Below are 16,793 nucleotides of genomic sequence, written 5' to 3' on the forward strand. Positions count from 1 at the left end.
TGAGTGGTTAGGGGAATCACCCACTGACAGTGCAGGGAAACATCAGCTTTATGACTTATTGGTAGTGACCACCTTGGTTGCTTACCAGGGGAACACTCTTTAATGCTGGGGAAACATGCCACTAGTGTGAAAAACACTGCGACCCACGGGCACACTCACAGGATGTGGGGGGCACTGACACGCCAATCTCCAGAGCTTGGGCCTGCACCCGAGAGTCCACCATGAGGCAGACACCCGCCACTGTTCAAGAGTTTCTGAGCAATCAAATGCACAGAGAACACTGTGGCCTGAGACCTGGTTTCCCCCGGCTGAAGTTTCACAAGGATTGCTCATTTGCCACAAATAATTATCTTAATGACCCCAAGCATTTTTTTTTTCCAGCTTCTGAAACAATCTGCATGCTGCTGCAAGTATCTTTCCAATGCTAACAGACTACGAATATTCTTTTCTTATGAAACTGTGAAAAGGAGACAAAGAGGAACTGTTCAACCCTCGGAAGATCTGAAGGGAGAACGGGCACTGCCCAGGAAGCGTGCAACCAGCCCACAGTGTGACACTAAGCCCTTACAGGGCTGGGAAGAAAGCTCTCCTGCTGCTCGGCCAAAGGAACCGCCTATAGCTCCATCCCTAAGTCATCCCTCCTCACCTCCACAAGTATCCACGCACAGGTATCCACTCATAGGTATCCACGCACAGATATCCACGCATAGGTATCCACGCATAGGTATCCACGAATATGGCATACAGATCCACACATACACATGAAGGAAATAAATTTTAAAGCAACAACAGAAGATTATTTTACCTACCAGCACAGAATATCCCAGGGACTTCACTTCTGATGATAACGGTCCGAACTTTCTTATCCGACTTTAACGCATCCACCGATTTTGATAACTAAACCAAAGCAGGGAGGGCAAAAAAGGGAAAAAATCATTTTCAAAGTCATATCAACGGTGTATCTTAACAATAGAAGCAAACCGCTTAATCTTCCACTCACCATTTTGAGGAGATTTTTACTGAGTGAATTTTTCCCATAAGCTCTGTTAATTCCAAGCACCACAATTCCTAATTAAGGAGGGAAAAGGACACACGTTTGGGTTAGTGGGGCACTCAGGAGGCAGACTGCAGACGAGGACGGTGACTGACACCTGACTGATCTGCCCTCGTAGCTAAGGCCTCTTGCGAACACGGGCTTTTATTTTCCAGCTGTAGCTTCCTTTTCAAAGCAAGTGCTTCTGTTTCTTTAATATGGTAACTAAAACTTATCAGATTGAACTGGTGCTCACTGTTCACTTTACGGGGAGAATGTCAGCGTCACGGGCCCTTCAATTCCAAGGACTCTGCAGTGTTTTCCAGGTTTTAGTCTCGGAGAAGACCAGGGAGGCCACAGGAGAGCAGGGCAGTTAGGACTCCATTCACCATCGTCCTTCCAGTGACGGCCACTTTCCCACCTGCTCCTCCAGGCGTGCCTCAGTGCATGCAGGCCTCTGACCTGCTTTCTGGTGATGTTGCAGCTGTAGGCTGCTCCTTGCTGATGAACCAGTCTTAGTACGCACTTCTATGCCAGGCTTCCTCCTGACCTCTGCCCTGCGCACTTCACCCAACAATACTTGTGTTCAGATACACAGGCAATGCAGACTCGGCCCAAAGAAAACAAAGTTCCTTATCCTTCCCCTGACACCGGGGCTCTCCCGGCTCACCGCCTGTCTTGCCCAACTCTCATCTAAACCCAGGCTTGCCATCCCAGCTGCAGCAGGTCCGAGCACAGGATTCACCACTTATGCAAAATCCTTTATTTGCAAAACACCCAAACTCCATGGCCAATACCCAAACTCTATAGCTCTACGCACCTTCTCCAGAAGTACAAACTTTCAACTGGGAATCAGAAATGCCCTCTCCAGCACTGGGTGTGGGCCTTACCTGTTTCTGACTTAAATCAAAGCAAAAGGCACACATCCAGATGCCCCTCGGGTAAAGAAAAGCTTGCAGGGCCTAAGGCTGTGAGAGTTTGAAGGACAGTGGGCTGCAGCCCAGCAGAGCCCACAGCCTTGGGTATACTGGCTCACTGATCCACAGCAAGCTGACAGATAGCCAGCATTCCGCCCCAGTTATGCTGTGGAGGTCGAGGATGTGCCGTGAGCGAGAAGGTGGTTATCTGACTTCCAACCTAAGTGACTGCATCACATCCAAGCTTCAGTTTCCATGTGAAGAAGTTAGTAGCTCAAGCCAGATGTACTGAGTTCCCAAGACAGTGCTCAGCTGCACATGAAATACCCACCAATAACATGGTGACTCTGGTCAGGTTGGCATGGCCTGGGGCAAAGGAAGATGGTCAAGAAAGGCTCCCCTGGGCACTGCTGAGAAGAACCAGAAAGAAGAGCAGGTAGGTAAGTGGAAACCATTGGGAAAGAGGTGCGACTGGATTGACACGTGCCTAGAACTACTGAAGCACACCTCTAGGGCTGGCTGTGGCCATCCCTGCTTATCTATGAATTAATGAAGGGAATGGACTCATCCCTCGATGGAGTGTTAGTGAGATGGCATTATCAGAAAGTGGCAAAGGTAGGAGGGGCCTGGCTGGAGGAGGGCCGCAGAATGTGGGGTTATATCTTTCCTGGTCCCTTCCTATCCCCCTTCCCTCAGCTCACAGTCCTTTCATGAGGCAAAACAGCTTCCTCCACCAGCATGGTGTTCCGCCAAAATGCATGATGGGCTCAAACAACCAAGGGATGAACCCTTCTGAAACCACTAGCCCAAAAAGTAACTCCTCCCTTGTTTATATTATCCCTGTACAATACAGACATTTTGACAGAAAGGAAAAGTAAATAACACAGAAACTGAATTCGGGGCAGAGGCCACACAGGAGGAAGCACAAAACAGTCACACAGAGAGCATGGTGGGAGGAGGAGAGAAGAGCAGGTCAACCCAGTGAAGAAGTCGGCACAGGTCAGAAACACCCGCAGGCCAAGGTCAAAGTTCTGCCTTTAGCCTAAGAACAGGGAGTAGCAGCTAACAGAAGCTGGCTCTGCACCACGCACATCCTCCTGCGATCCTGGGGCGGGGCTGCGGCATCTGGAGGCTGGCACTGGTACAAACCAAGGGAAGCGAAAGGACTCACATGTATTCAAGATGTGGGAATGCAAACCTGATGACTGGATCTGAGGGCCGGTTATCCTGGAAGGCTGGGCTGGCGACATCTACCAGGTGTCTGGCTTTAGCAACCAGCAATGCAAGAGACAACTTCTGGTGAGACAACGATCTTAGCGTGTACCTTCACATTCGTTCCCAAACACTCTGCCAGTGTGGTGGTCTGAACAGCCTTGGCCCATGGGAAGTGGCACCACGAGGGGGTGTGGCCTTGTTGGAGGGGGTGTGGCCTTGCTGGAGAAAGTGTGAGTCGCTGTGGGGGGTGGGCTTTGAGGGCCTAGGCTCGAGCTCTGCCCAGTGCAGGACTCAGTCTCCTTCTGGCTGACTTCAGATCAAGAAGTAAAACTCTTGGCTCCTCCAGCACCATGTCTACCTGCAGGATGCCATGCTTCCAGACATGCATAATAGACTGAACCTCTGAAACTGTAAGTCAGCCCCAATTAAATGTTTGCCATTATAAGAATTGCCTTGGTCCTGGTGTCTCTTCACAGCCATAGAAACCCTAACACAGACAGAATCGGTTAAAAAAATGTCAGTCTAAAAGCATAAAGACCAGTTAGGTTTACATGTACCTTACACACAAGCCAAAGGCAATGTGCACAAACCAAGGCAATGGACCACACTGACAGAACGCTGGCAAGTGTTTGAAATCTCTACTGAGGAAGAGAAGAACCTGACCAACACAAGCCCCCCTCATTAGAAAGCAGTACACACAGCCAGTAAGACAAAGGACAGCAGGGCAAACCGGAGCTGACATCATACTCAATGAACGCAGAGTCTCCAGGCAATGATGAACAAAATAAGGCCCCACAGCTGCTCGGCGTGGTGCTGAGAGCCTCGGGAAGGCAACTTGGCAGGAGAGAGACAAAGAGCATAGAGACTTCAAGATGGGAGAGAGAGAAGTAAGATGACGCCCACTGACGGGGGCGTGGTCCCCTGTGAAGGAAATCCCACAGAGCCCAGGAAAAACCTACAGAGTTAACTGATGAACTCAGCAACATTTATACTTGATACATTAACAATGAATCATCTAAAAATAATTTTAGAAAATAACTCCACTGATAACAACATCAAACCACAGAACAGGAACTCCATCAACATTGCGGTCATCACCCAGCCCTCAGGTGGAAACGGCTGGGGGACGTCCTAGTGTGCTGAGTATTCAGATGCTGATTTCAGACAAAGACCATCCTGTTGCCTTTACTAGGAAGTGTCTCCTGGTTCTCCATCGCCTGATTGGTCAAATAAAGAGCTGAACAGCCTATAGGTAGGCAGCAGAGGGAAAAGCAGGATGAGAGTGGAGAGGGAGAGAAAAAGGGTCTCAGCTGGGACCCAGAGAGTTGCTGTGGAGACAGGAACGGAGAAGGAGGTGCCAGAGCAGGACCAAGATGGCGGCAGGTACCAGGCCGGCCGGGAAGCTGCTGGGCAGTAGGCCAGGCCACCATAGTCAGATTAGAATAGCTCAGAATCCACCCAGCTTTAGTGCCTGGAGCTTATTAATAAATGTAAAGGTCTCCATGTCATTATTCAAAGCAAGGGCTGGCAGAGAAAAGCCCATGCTTTTACAGGAAAATAAGCCATATTTAAGTCTATCAGAGAATTAAGATCTGACAAGAGAACACAAAGAATTGTGGTGTCTCTCAGCAGAACCCCACAGCATGAGTCTCCAGGAAAACCAGTGCTGTGATAGGAACACCTTAACTACACCTGGCCAGCCGAGAGGCCTCATTCGAACAAGTATGAGATGCAACAGCCCAGGAGCTCAATGTAGGCCATTGTGTGGTGGTTAATCTTCAGTCAGGTAGACTGAGGCTCGCCTAAGAGGTCAGCCATGTCCACCTGTGGGCGAGACTCTAGAAAGGACTAACTCATGGGAGAAGACAGTAGGACACCCATCAGGAAGGGCATCCAGGTCTATCTCAAAGCTCAAGGCGACAGAAGTAGCTAACTGCACAGCTCTCCATCACTAAGCATCTTGGATCTCATACTGTCCAGACTGGCCCTCAACTCACTATGTAAGGGAAGATAAACTGGGGTTTACTACAGGCACATCACCAACCACTCCCTGCTTAGTGCATCCTTGCGGACCGAGAACTGAATCCAGGGCTTTCCTGGTGCTAGGCAAGCACCCCACCAGCTGAGCTGCACACCAGCTCCCTACATTAACATTTTTGTATACAGTTAGGGACCTCTTTTGATATGAAACAGAGGGGGCGTGGTGTTCCATTTTGTCTGAAAATAAGAACAATAATAATAAGGCAGAAACATAACCAGAAACATCGTGAGTCACAAGCAAGGACTCACAAGGGCTTCAGAGTCTTAATTTTGGTGAAAGTGCCTGAAAACATGGCATCCTCCATTAAGGCTTTTTCTTCTCACCATCAAGATGTATACTTTTACTTAAAATTTTTCTAACTTTGATAACTTAATCACTATTTAATAAAAAAATTAGATTAATAAGCCAACCACTGAAAAATGCTGACAGAACCTGACAACCACAATAAAATCAATAACCTGGAAAATGCTCAGAGGTGGTGCAATCCATATATAAAGCACACCAGCTCCCGGCTTCTGAACAATATGGTGAGATGTGCCCAGCAACTAGAATTTGTTTAGATTTACTTTAGAGTGTTGGGTATTTTGCCTGCACATGGGTGTATTTGAGCACGTGGCTGCCTGTTGTCTTGGACACCACAAAAAGTGTATCATATCCCCTGGAACTGGAGGTTGTGAGCCATCACGTGGGCACTGGGGATAGAACCTGGGTCCTCACAGGAGCAGTGAAGGCTCTTAACCTCTGAGCCATCTCTCCAGCCCTGTATCTACTTTTCTAACAGGCATCTTACAACTCAACAATTCCTTAAAAGAAAAACAATTAAAGCCAAAAGAACAAACACACAAAAAGCAGCCACTACCATAAAAAACATTCTTTCGTTTTTTTGGTTTTGTTTGGTTTTGGAGACAGGGTTTCTCTGTGTAGTCCTGGCTGTCCTGGAACTCACTCTGTAGACCAGGCTGGCCTCGAACTCAGAAATCCACCTGCCTCTGCCTCCTGAGTGCTGGGATTAAAGGCGTGTGCCATCACCACCCAGCCAAAAAGATAAAATAAACATACCATAAAACTAGCCCAGTAGATAGGGAGCAGAAAGGAAACACTCCTAAAAGCTGTTCTAGGGGAAGACATCACATTTCAGAAACAGCTAAAAAGGAGAGGCTGGAAGAATAACCAAATGACTGGCTCTTAGCAAGAGGTAGGCAATTCACACTGGCAGACGATGCTTACAACCCTGAAAACCAGAAAAGCAGACCTGAACAAGTTAGACATGTCCTTACACAGTAAGCCAAAAGCTTGTACAGTTCCCTCACATCCACTCAAGGCACCCTTATTCTGAACACAGCGCTGCTAAACCCACCCAAAAAGTAGCAACGCAGTAAGAACCAAGAAAACCAAAACCCCGAACAAGGGCTGAGGAGGGAGGAGCCAAGACATCACAGTGAAACAGCAGTCAGGGTCCCGGCATTCGAGGCACTGGGTGGGATGGATGCCCTCGCACAGGCAAACACCACTCTGGTCCCCAAAGTAGTATCAAAGGGCAACCTTCAAAGGGACAGCAAAAGACAAGTGCAGGGGATTTCCTCCAGAATGCAGCAACCTTAAGTCGGTGGGGCAGAAGTAACCAAAGTGCTAGGATGGCTGGGTGCCACCTCGTGGGAAAAAGCAAAGAATACTCATATACACCTAAACGCTAGACCGAGAGGGTGGAGCTGAAGGAGTCCTGAACACAGCAACAGAATGTATAAACATGATACACAATGACGCAACCTCATGTACAGCCACTCTGGTGGCTCCTGAAATGTGGCTTTCAGTCTGATGCTGCTGGTGTCCAGGTTTTGCCCTTTATAGGTGGTAGACTCTTCCTTCAGTTTCTAGAGTGAGTTTTTACTATGGTGGATTTTGACAAATGCTTTTTCTGAGTGTACTGGGATAACTTTTCTTCTTGCTTACTCTGCCAGTATGATGAATTACTTTAAATGTGTTTCAATAATGACCTACACCTGCATCCCCAGAGTAACTGCCACATGGTTGTGGTACATAATTCTTTTATGTATCATTTGATTTAATTTGTCTGTGTTTTACTTGAGGCCAAAATGATACACACTTACACCTAAATACAGAAGACCCAGGGTTAAAGGTGAAGAAAGCAGTGAACAAGACGACAGAACGCACAAACATGATACATAATAACCAGTCATCTCAGTAGTAACTTCAGGCTTGAAAGACCTAAAGAGATCTAGGTTGGAGAAATGGCTCAGCCAGTAGAACACTTGACCTGTGTGAACTCAGCCTCCCTGAGTTCATAAACTCAGATGGATGAATAGATAGACAGACAGGTAGATAGATAGATGATAGGCAGAAATGATAGATACGATGATCAGAGTGGATAATAAGCAAGACTTGGTGGCTAGTTCTAAAGACGCATTTCTTGTTTGAAGATGAATCATGCTGGCACGGAGCAGAGAGCTGATTTAAGAGCAAGGCACACCCTCCCAAAAGGGAGCCTTCCATAGTACAGAAGTCCCCTTCCTCTAAGACACCATCATCTCCAATGCGCTTGCACCTGCAGAAGAGCCAACAGAGCTATGTGGAGAAGACACAAAGACACGCCCCACAGCACTGCAGACAGGCCCAGCAGCAGCTCACTGACTGCAGAAGCTCTACCCAGTCACAGCAGAGCTTTCTCAAGCTCAAGGGAACATGAGCAGGACAGAAACACCAGGGGCTAAAACACCTTAATACATGGAATGCACTCCTGTAGCCCGGACACTCTGGAGGCTGAAGCAAGACCTCAATTCTAGGCCAGCAAAGCTATGTTAAAAGAACAAGGACAGCAAACTAAATGCAAAGGGAGGGAGAGGGAGAGGCACGAAGCAGCAGACCCACAACACTGGGAACCACAAATCAGCAAAGAAAGTTCAATGAAACAAAAAGGGGTGTGTGTGTGTGTGCGTGTGCGTGTGTGTGTGTGTGTGTGTGCGTGTGTGTATGTGTGTGTGCGTGTGTGTGTGTTTGTATGTGTGTGTGTGTATATGTGTGCGTGTGTGTGTGTATTTGTATGTGTGTGTGAGCGTGTGTGTGTGTATGTGTGTGCGTGTGTGTGTTTGTGTGTATGTGTGTGCGTGTGTGTTTGTGTGTATGTGTGTGTGCGTGTGTGTGTTTGTATGTGTGTGTGTGAGTGTGTATGTGTGTGCGTGTGTGTGTGTGTTTGTATGTGTGTGTGCGCGCGCGTGTGCGTGTTTGTATGCGTGTGTGCGCGTGTGTGTGTGTGTATGTGTGTGCGTGTGTGTGTTTGTATGTGTGTGTATGTGTGTGTTTGTATGTGTGTGTGTGCGTGTGTGTGTATGTGTGTGCGTGTATGTGTGTGTTTGTGTGTGTGCGCGTGTGTGTGTGTGCACGTGTGTGTGTGCACGTGTGTGTGTATGTGTGTGCTGTGTGTGTGTGTTTGTATGTGTGTGTGCGCGCGCGTGTGCGTGCGTGTGCGTGTGTGTGTGTGTGTGTGTGTGTGTGTGTGTGTGTGTGTTGCTAGTTTTGGTTTCTTTAAAAACCCAGTTATATGTTTTTGTTTTAATCCCAGTTGTGGGATACGTGCTGCTTCAGTTTGTCCACAGCTTCTAACTATGGTTGTCTTGTGCTCTAAGAGGGCCATGAATTTTGCCAGCTGCAGACAGTCTAACTCTGAAGACTCTGGAGAAGGAATAAATACCAGAGTCCCAAGAGGGACACCGGTGGTCCAAAGAAGGCAACAGGTGCAACTGCCCCTGCATTTGCCGTTGCTGAACTGCAGGATTGACGAAGACTGGACTTGCCCCATGGATCCCAACGCCTTTAATCAGCAAGATATAGTCTATTTCGTTGGCTGAAAGAGGTCTATGCCCCCTTTTCCCTCTAAACTTTCTCTCCTACCTAGTGTTGGGAGTTGGAAGGAAGGGAGATGTATAAAAATAAAATAATAAAACAAATACACCAACATTTATGTGTGTGTCTGTCTGTGGGACCAGGACTGACATCTCTCATCTAAACCAAGAGCCAGCCAGCTTTAGCTGGCTCAACTCTAGGATTCCCTCTCTCTGCCTCTAACAAAATGAGATTACAAAACCAACAGCCACTAATCCTAGCGGGCATTTAGATAGCTTCTGAAGGCCCAGACCCCAGGCTTGACAGTGCATGGTAAGCACTTTACCCCGAGACAACTCCCAGCCCACAAAAAAACATTGTTTTTTTAAAGATGAATAATTTGAAAAAACCTCTATCAAAGACACTTGAGCAATTTTTAAGTCTCTATGAAAAATAGAAACAGAAGGACGATGTCCTACTCCAGTCTTCAAGGTTAGCACCAAACTGGACAAAGATTATAGGAATGGAACACTAAAAATCAGTATTTCTCATAAATATGGATGCAAGCATATCAAATCCAACATTATATAAAAACTATCACAACCAGGTGGGGTTTACTTCCAGAGATAGAGGTATGGGCCATTAACTGAAAAGCATTTAAAATAACTCATCACTTTAACAACCTAAAAACAAGAAAAGTCAAGATCGTCCCAGAAAAAGTATTTGGCAAAATTCAACAAGATAAAAATGAGCTACAATTCACTCTACAAACTCCTCACTCAACTGATAACGGGCTAAACAAACTAGGCACCACTAGCATCAGATGGAGTGAGCAAAGTCTGGCAAAGCTTTCCTCCACAGATCCAGAGCAGCCAGACCAGGCTGCAGCCTCGTAACTTAGCAAGAGAGAAAGGAGTGAAGGCATTCAGAAAGAAGCATAAGCCACACTATGTGCCCTATATGGAAAACATACAAAGTATCAGAACAAGTCAGAGAGGCTATGGAAGCACACAATGAGATGCCTATGGACATCCAGTGGATTCTTACACATCGGCAAGGAGTAGCTGGAAAATGAAATCGGCAAAACAATTCTCTTCCCGGCAAGACAAGCAGCAGAGATGCCAGTCAGTGCACACAACCTGACAAAGACAAAATGGTTTCCGTGTGTCTTCGGAGGGGGTAAATGAAGTGTCCGTCGAAGACTAGAGGGTTTGTTTTGAGTTTGATTTAAAAAAAAAAAAAATGTTCCAAATTGAAGCTGGAGAGATGGTTTCGTGATCAAGAGCACTTGCTGTTCTTAGGACCTGAGTTCGGTTCCCAACACCCATGTCAGGCGGCTCGAATCCACTGTGACTCCAGACACCGTAACTTTATTATTAGATAACTCATATATTCATAAAATACATGGAAATATATCTTTTGGAACATAGAGAAAGGTGTGCTACCAGATACCTGCCATGTCTACCAGCCTAGAGAAAAGTGTGCTACCAGACGCCTGCCATGTCTACCAGCCTAGTTCGGGGGAAGCTGGCATAAGGAAAGGCTGTGGGAAGGTTTCATTGAAATCTCCCTCCAGATCTTTGCATCTACACATGAAGGATGAAGACCGAGCATGAAGAACGACTGCTCCGGTCACTCGCTTCTTGGTTCTGTCTGCCAGAAAATTGCCCCAACAGTTTCACAGAGACATCTTTAAAATGGGTCACATTACAGCCCGGGTTCCTTGGGGGCAGGGAGGCAACCATTCCGGGAAGCATCTGCAGAAACCTAAGCAGAAAAGACTGCAGAAGAGAGAGCAAGCTTAGGGGCAGCGGCAGGGTGTGTGAGCTGTGGCCCAGGGGTGAAGAAGACCTGCAAGAGAGGACTCCCAGCTCACCAATGTGAAGAGTCATGTGGGAAAAGGGTGGCTGCAGACAGGAGACAAGGGGGAAAGACTGGGGGAGGGGGAGGGCGCCTCGGCATGCTGAGCCAGGGACCACTAGGCTACTCTAAAACTGAGTGGGATGAACAAGAATGTAAGAAGTAGTAAGTGCTAGGGAAACGTGGCTCACTGCGAGGATCCCCGTGACGACAGCTGCAAGCCTCCGGTGCTCTGTGTGCCTAACCCAGCCACCAGTCTAAACCTCACCAAGGAAGCCGAGTGCTTCTTTGCCCACAGAGGGTCCTCATAGTCCTGAAAGGCCGAGAGCATCACATTCTGGACTCATCACTCTGTGACAAAAGCACCAGGAGCACTATTGAGAATGTGATGCTAGAATCTGCTCGATCCACCCGGGGGCCACAATACTCCCAGCATCCCCTTCCCTCTCACCCTACTAAGAACACAGGGATTTCTCACCAGAATTGAGTTTACATCAAAGGAGATACTGATGGACATGGACACACACACACACACACAAAATCCTGCTGAGAAACACTTACCCTTCCTCAAAGATCTTCAAGAGACTTAAGATCTTCAAGAGCTTATGAAGCTCCTGCTTCATAAGGCCTGATTCCACTCTGCAGATCCCCCTCAATGCTGTGTGTCTCTGGTGCCAGTCCCTGATTCTCCTGAGTCCCTGCCATGCTGTTCGCTGTCTGTCTGTCTGTCCGTGGCAATCTGCTAGTAACTAAACCACTGACAATCTGGCTCAGTATCCCGGTATCACCAACCTTTCAGAGACTCCATCTGCAGCACCCTGACCCTCACATCCTCCTCTGAACTACTTACAGTTGGCTCAGAGATAAAAATAAAGCAAAGCCTGCACCCTCACTTCTGCCAATCCTCAAAGAATGCTTGGTCAGTCTGTAGGCCAGGATGTTCTACTTACTGACATCTGCATTCAAGATAAACATTCCAGTTTATCAAAATATCAAATAATCTTCCATGGGCTGTATCTTTCCCTGCAGTCCAATCGCATCCCAACTTAAAGACTTCCAGGAGGCTCTGTGTGAATTTGTACATAAACACATACAAGCACACACTGAAGAACATACATACACCTAGCTGTAATCTCAACCCATTCATAAGAAACACACCCCTGGAGCATATAACAATTGAGACGCCAGCAAAACTAAGCTTACCCAAAAGACTGGCATTCAAGGCTTTAATGATTCCGGGCCTGACTAAGGTCCCAGCTGACCTTCCTACAACTCTTGTCACACCAGACTTGTCTTCTGCGATTTCCCAAATAAATATCTCCATCATTTGAACCATTCTGCTGTCTCAGAAGGCTCGAATGAGCAAGAAACAAAATGACTCCACATCGTTCTGAGAACCCTGCTCAACCATCAATACACAGTAACCTTCTCATCTCCACAACCACCTCATCGAGTGCCTTTTATTCTGCTTGATATAGTCGATGGGTGGAGCACGGGGAACTTTGCATCAGAACTGTCAGTCTCCCATTGCCTACAGAATGCCTTGGAGTAGGCACTGTGGCTCAACCCTGTGATTCCCAACACTTTTAAATCTGGGCATCTTAACTTCCAGGGCAGCCTAGGTCATACACAGTAAGAAATAAACCCGGCAGGCATTTCGGGGTTCTAATCAAGTCTTGAAGCAAGTAAGCATCTCTGACCTTCAATACACAGGAGAGCTTCTAAAAAGACAGCCATCCTGACTTATTTTCTACTTCTTAAGAGATTACAGCACCCTATAAGTGGATATCAAAATGCACTGAGTGGTCCTCTCTTCCTTCCTGGGCAATACCTTATTCCACCGTCTCCATCACTATAGTTAAGCCGACACTGCATCTAAAGGGAACTAACTCAATATTCCTCTGCATCTTACCTTTTCATAGCTTTCCACCCTCTGTCTCCTCCCACCATAATAAGCCCAAGGGCAAGATGAATAGCCTCATTATTTACCCCACGGAGCTCAGCAAGGCAAAAAAAATTAAAAAGCGTTCAAAATTCTTTAAGCGAAGTGCAACAGTCCCCCAAAACTAACTCTCTGGGATAAAATGTGCAAAAGAATGCTTCTAATTTAAGATTCTCTCGGATAATAAAAAGGCATCCCCGCTACAGCTCGCACAACTCTCGCACCGACGCCTGAGGTAGCAGGGAGCTACCCGGGCCCTGTACTACACGCTCTGCATTGACCTTGGCTGGAGAGACCCCATGCGCGAGCATCATCACCGGGCAGACTGAACCCGGAGGGCCACCGTACCCTCGGGCCGCAGTGACAGCCGGGCCGACCTCCCTGGCCTCGCCCGCGCTACCCGCAGCTCACCTCGGTTCTCCTCCTCCAGGTGCCGCACGCGCAGCTCATCCTCGGTCTTCACCTCGGAGCTGTAGCCCCTCCTCGGGGCGGTACCCCTAGCCCATGCCACGGGGCCGAGCCGCGCGCAGCACGCGGCCACCAGGCGGACGCGACCCGCTCTCAAGGCGCCCAAAGCGCCTGGAGCCGCCGCCGCCATGTTGTATGTTTACAGCGGGCGCCCGCAGCCAAGCTCCGCCCCCGCTTGGAGACGCGCACGCACACGACAGGCGTCTGTCGCTCTGGCCCCGCCCCTCGCCGTCTGGCCCCGCCCAGGCCCTCTTTGCCTAGGCCGACAGTGTAGCACAATCTATTGCCAGCTCAGAGAGGGTGAGGCATCTTTAAAGCTGTGGAAACGCTTAAATTAAGGGGACCAGAGGGTTCTGCCTCCCTGCACTTGGTCCAAAGTAGGCTTTTGACTGACCATCCCGGCAGGAAAGAAGGTACTCTAAGGACAGACCCTTGTTCCCCGGCCCTGGATATCAGATTGTTAAAGTCCACAAGGACTTTAACAGGAGGGACTCCCTCTCTTCCTCCCCGAATCCCTTGTGAGGATGGGGAAGTTTGGGGCTTTGATGCCAGTCAGAGAAGGACCTTATCTTTAGACAGAAGTCCCACACAATTCTGACAACTTGTCACACTACCTTGCAGAAGAGACTAGAGATAAAGATAGGTCAGTGATTCGTGGGACCTTGCCTTGACCAGGACTACCTAACCCTCTATTTAAACCTCAACCTTATATCAAGACCTTGAAGATGGACTGGAGCACAAGGCCATCATAGGACACCTTTGTTCCTCTTACCAATGTGGGCACAGTGAAACTAATCTCTAATTGGCCTGTTGAAGGCAGGTGGCTGAACCTACCTTATCATGGTTGCCAGGACCCCAGGCTCTGATACTAATGGCTCCCATCACAAGGTCATTGTGTTAAGTGAGCAAGCAACAGTGGGCAAAACTGCTGCGTTCCCTTGGGTACCAATGAACAGGGAGGCAGCTCAGAGTGGGCTTCCTGCTTGTCACTAGATGTGCCTGGTCTTCGCAGCCTAGCAAGCAAAGGGGAGAGCAGCAAATAGGGAAATGGGCTCTGAAGCACACCTATGGAGATCGCCTGGAGCCAGTGTCCCAGCAAGAGCCAGTCCTAAGGAAAGCTCAGGCCCACTCAGGCCCAGGTGCGGTTCTGAGCCCTGCTCAGGCTCGCTCAGGCCCAGGTGCGGTTCTGAGCCTAGGGCTTCTCCAGAAACCTTGGGGCAGTTCTGTACAGAGATTCGTTAGGCTGCCTTGCTTGAGGATTTCCAACTACGAGGTTTTTATCAGCTCTCAGCCCAGAAAAAGCCTATTTAGAAATGGTGTCTTCAAAATGTGCCACCATTACAGGAGTTTAAGGGTTGAATTCAAACTCTTGCCCCTCTGGGTCCTTACAAGCCAGGTTCCACCACTCCTCCTCAGTAAGCAAACTAAAATCACTGAATTAATAGTGCAAAGCAGAAAGGGGAGGTTGATCCAATATGTCCACGCTGGGAAGAGGGACTAAGAGACCCAGTGATGCTTCAAGTCCCTCAAAGTCTGTTACAGTTTAAGTAGAGAGCCAAAATCATGCATAGCCAGGCCACTCAGGTTAATGTGTGGTCCCTCCCATCACTGAGGCATCACTGTCTGTGAGAATTTTAGGCTTTTCCATCTCCCAGTGTGAGAATCCTGGGGGGAAATTCCCACTCCCTGAGGAGCCTTAGTTCCCAGTCTGAAGCTAAAAGAAGAGATAGAATGTCCCCTTAGAGCAAATTACACTCCTTCCAGGCAAGCAAATTACTCTCTGGTCATATAAATTCTGGCATAAGGACTAGAGAGATGGCTCAGCGGTTAAGAGCTCTTGCTGATCTTCCTGAGGACCCCAAGTTCAATTCCCCACACCCACATGGTAGCACACAGTTGTCTGTAAATCCAGTTCCAGAGGATCTGGCACCATCATGCAAATAAGCAGGCAGACCACTAAATCACATCAAAAGAAATAACTATTTTAAAAAGAAGGAGAAAGAGATTCTGTATAATTACCTTCATCATCCAGCACAAATCCCTGAGGTGTTCTGCCTGCTGGCTTTGATCCAAAAGGAGCAGAGCCAGTGGAATCCTGAGTGCCCGCTCTCTGCAGAGGTTGCTCTTGAAAGTCCTTTTTCTAATAGCAGTGTTCCTTTTGCTGGGGAGTGTTGAGATTATTACTGTTACTGTTTCTCCAACTTGGTTTTGAAGTCTCTAAGCAGATAGGAGGTGTGGGGGAGAAAGAGGGGCCAGCCAGTAGGAGAGGTGGGTGATAGAGGGAGGGAGGAGAAAAAGGAGGAAGAGGGAGATGGAGGGAGAGAGAGAGAGATTGATTAAGGATGAGAGCCAACCAACATGGTGGCTTCTAATTGGTGGGGTTAGAGCAAGCCTCTGGAGTCCAGGTATGGTCAGAGGGTCATCCCTGCATACCTAGCAATCAACATAGGGTGTGAGGATCAGGGAGGACAGTGCCTTGGGCCTTCCCATTGAAGGAAAGGCAGACATCCGAATGGACCAAATTAAGAACCAAGGAGGCACAGAACTGAGAACCAACTGCATCAGGGTGACTGGGCCCCACCTTAGCGGTAAGAGTTAAATTCATGTTCAAAACAGATGCGGAGACAACATAAAATTGCAAGACTTCATTGCACTGGGAAGGTTTGGATTTTCAATTTATTTGGCCAATTGGCTTTTTACATGAGGTTACCCAACACTACCCAGGTTGGCCTCCAACTGGAGATCCTGGGTCTCCTTTTTTTTTTTTTTTTTTTTTTTTTTTTTTTTTTGACACAGGGTTTCTCTGTGTAGCCCTGGCTGTCCTAGAACTCAACTTTGTAGACCAGGCTGGTCTCAAACTCAGAAATCCGCCTGCCTCTGCCTCCCAAGCGCTGGGGATTAAAGGCGTGCGCCACCACCGCCCGGCTGGCCTCCTCTATTTCTGACCAAGCAGCTCTCACCACCTTTTCCTCAGGGTCATTCTTTTCGAAGAGTAGCTCACAGAACTGAGGTGAGCCCTTTATGTCCATGACAGGCTTATTACAAAGAACATCTCAAAGGTCACACATGAACAGTCAGGTGAAGTGACTCACTACTTCAGGGTACAGCACCTGAGGTCCTCAGGCCTCCACACGTATCTGTGAACACGTGGACATTCACACATGCACACACAAATGAAAAAAAGCAATTGTGAATCTGCATCCTTCCAAAGGCTGGCAACAGCATCTCCCACTCAGCCCAGGATCATGACAACCCAAAGGAGACTGGACAGAATCCCACATCGTTGAGCTGGCATGCTTAGCACCTGGGAGGTATTAAGCGGGTTTTGATGGAGGATTTTTTTCAGCTTCTGATGTCTATTGAGGTGGGATTCGCTGAAAGACAAGGAACACCTGGATCTGTTGATAACATGATAGCAATACGGTCATCTCCCCCTCTTACCCCAACAAATAAAGATGGGAACTGGCCACAAAGCTCTGC

General features: G+C 48.0%; 1 protein-coding gene across 2 annotated transcripts in view; it reads right to left on the reverse strand.

Moving 5' to 3' along the window:
- The window catches only part of Auh (AU RNA binding methylglutaconyl-CoA hydratase), a 103,503-nt gene extending 90,028 nt beyond the window's left edge, over positions 1-13,475 (reverse strand). The window contains exons 1-3 of one of the 2 annotated variants that reach the window (XM_031358048.1): positions 13,257-13,475; positions 1,001-1,068; positions 810-897 (exon numbers count right to left, since the gene is read on the reverse strand). In XM_031358048.1, coding sequence (XP_031213908.1) covers positions 810-897; positions 1,001-1,068; positions 13,257-13,443 — 343 coding nt within the window. In that variant the 5' untranslated portion in view covers positions 13,444-13,475. The remainder of the gene's footprint in view (positions 1-809; positions 898-1,000; positions 1,069-13,256) is intronic. The other variant, XM_031358049.1, reaches the window with a different exon arrangement.
- Positions 13,476-16,793: the final 3,318 nt, after the last annotated feature.

The sequence above is a fragment of the Mastomys coucha genome, unplaced genomic scaffold (genome assembly GCF_008632895.1).
Source record: "Mastomys coucha isolate ucsf_1 unplaced genomic scaffold, UCSF_Mcou_1 pScaffold7, whole genome shotgun sequence".
In the NCBI taxonomy this organism is placed as follows: Eukaryota; Metazoa; Chordata; class Mammalia; order Rodentia; family Muridae; genus Mastomys; species Mastomys coucha.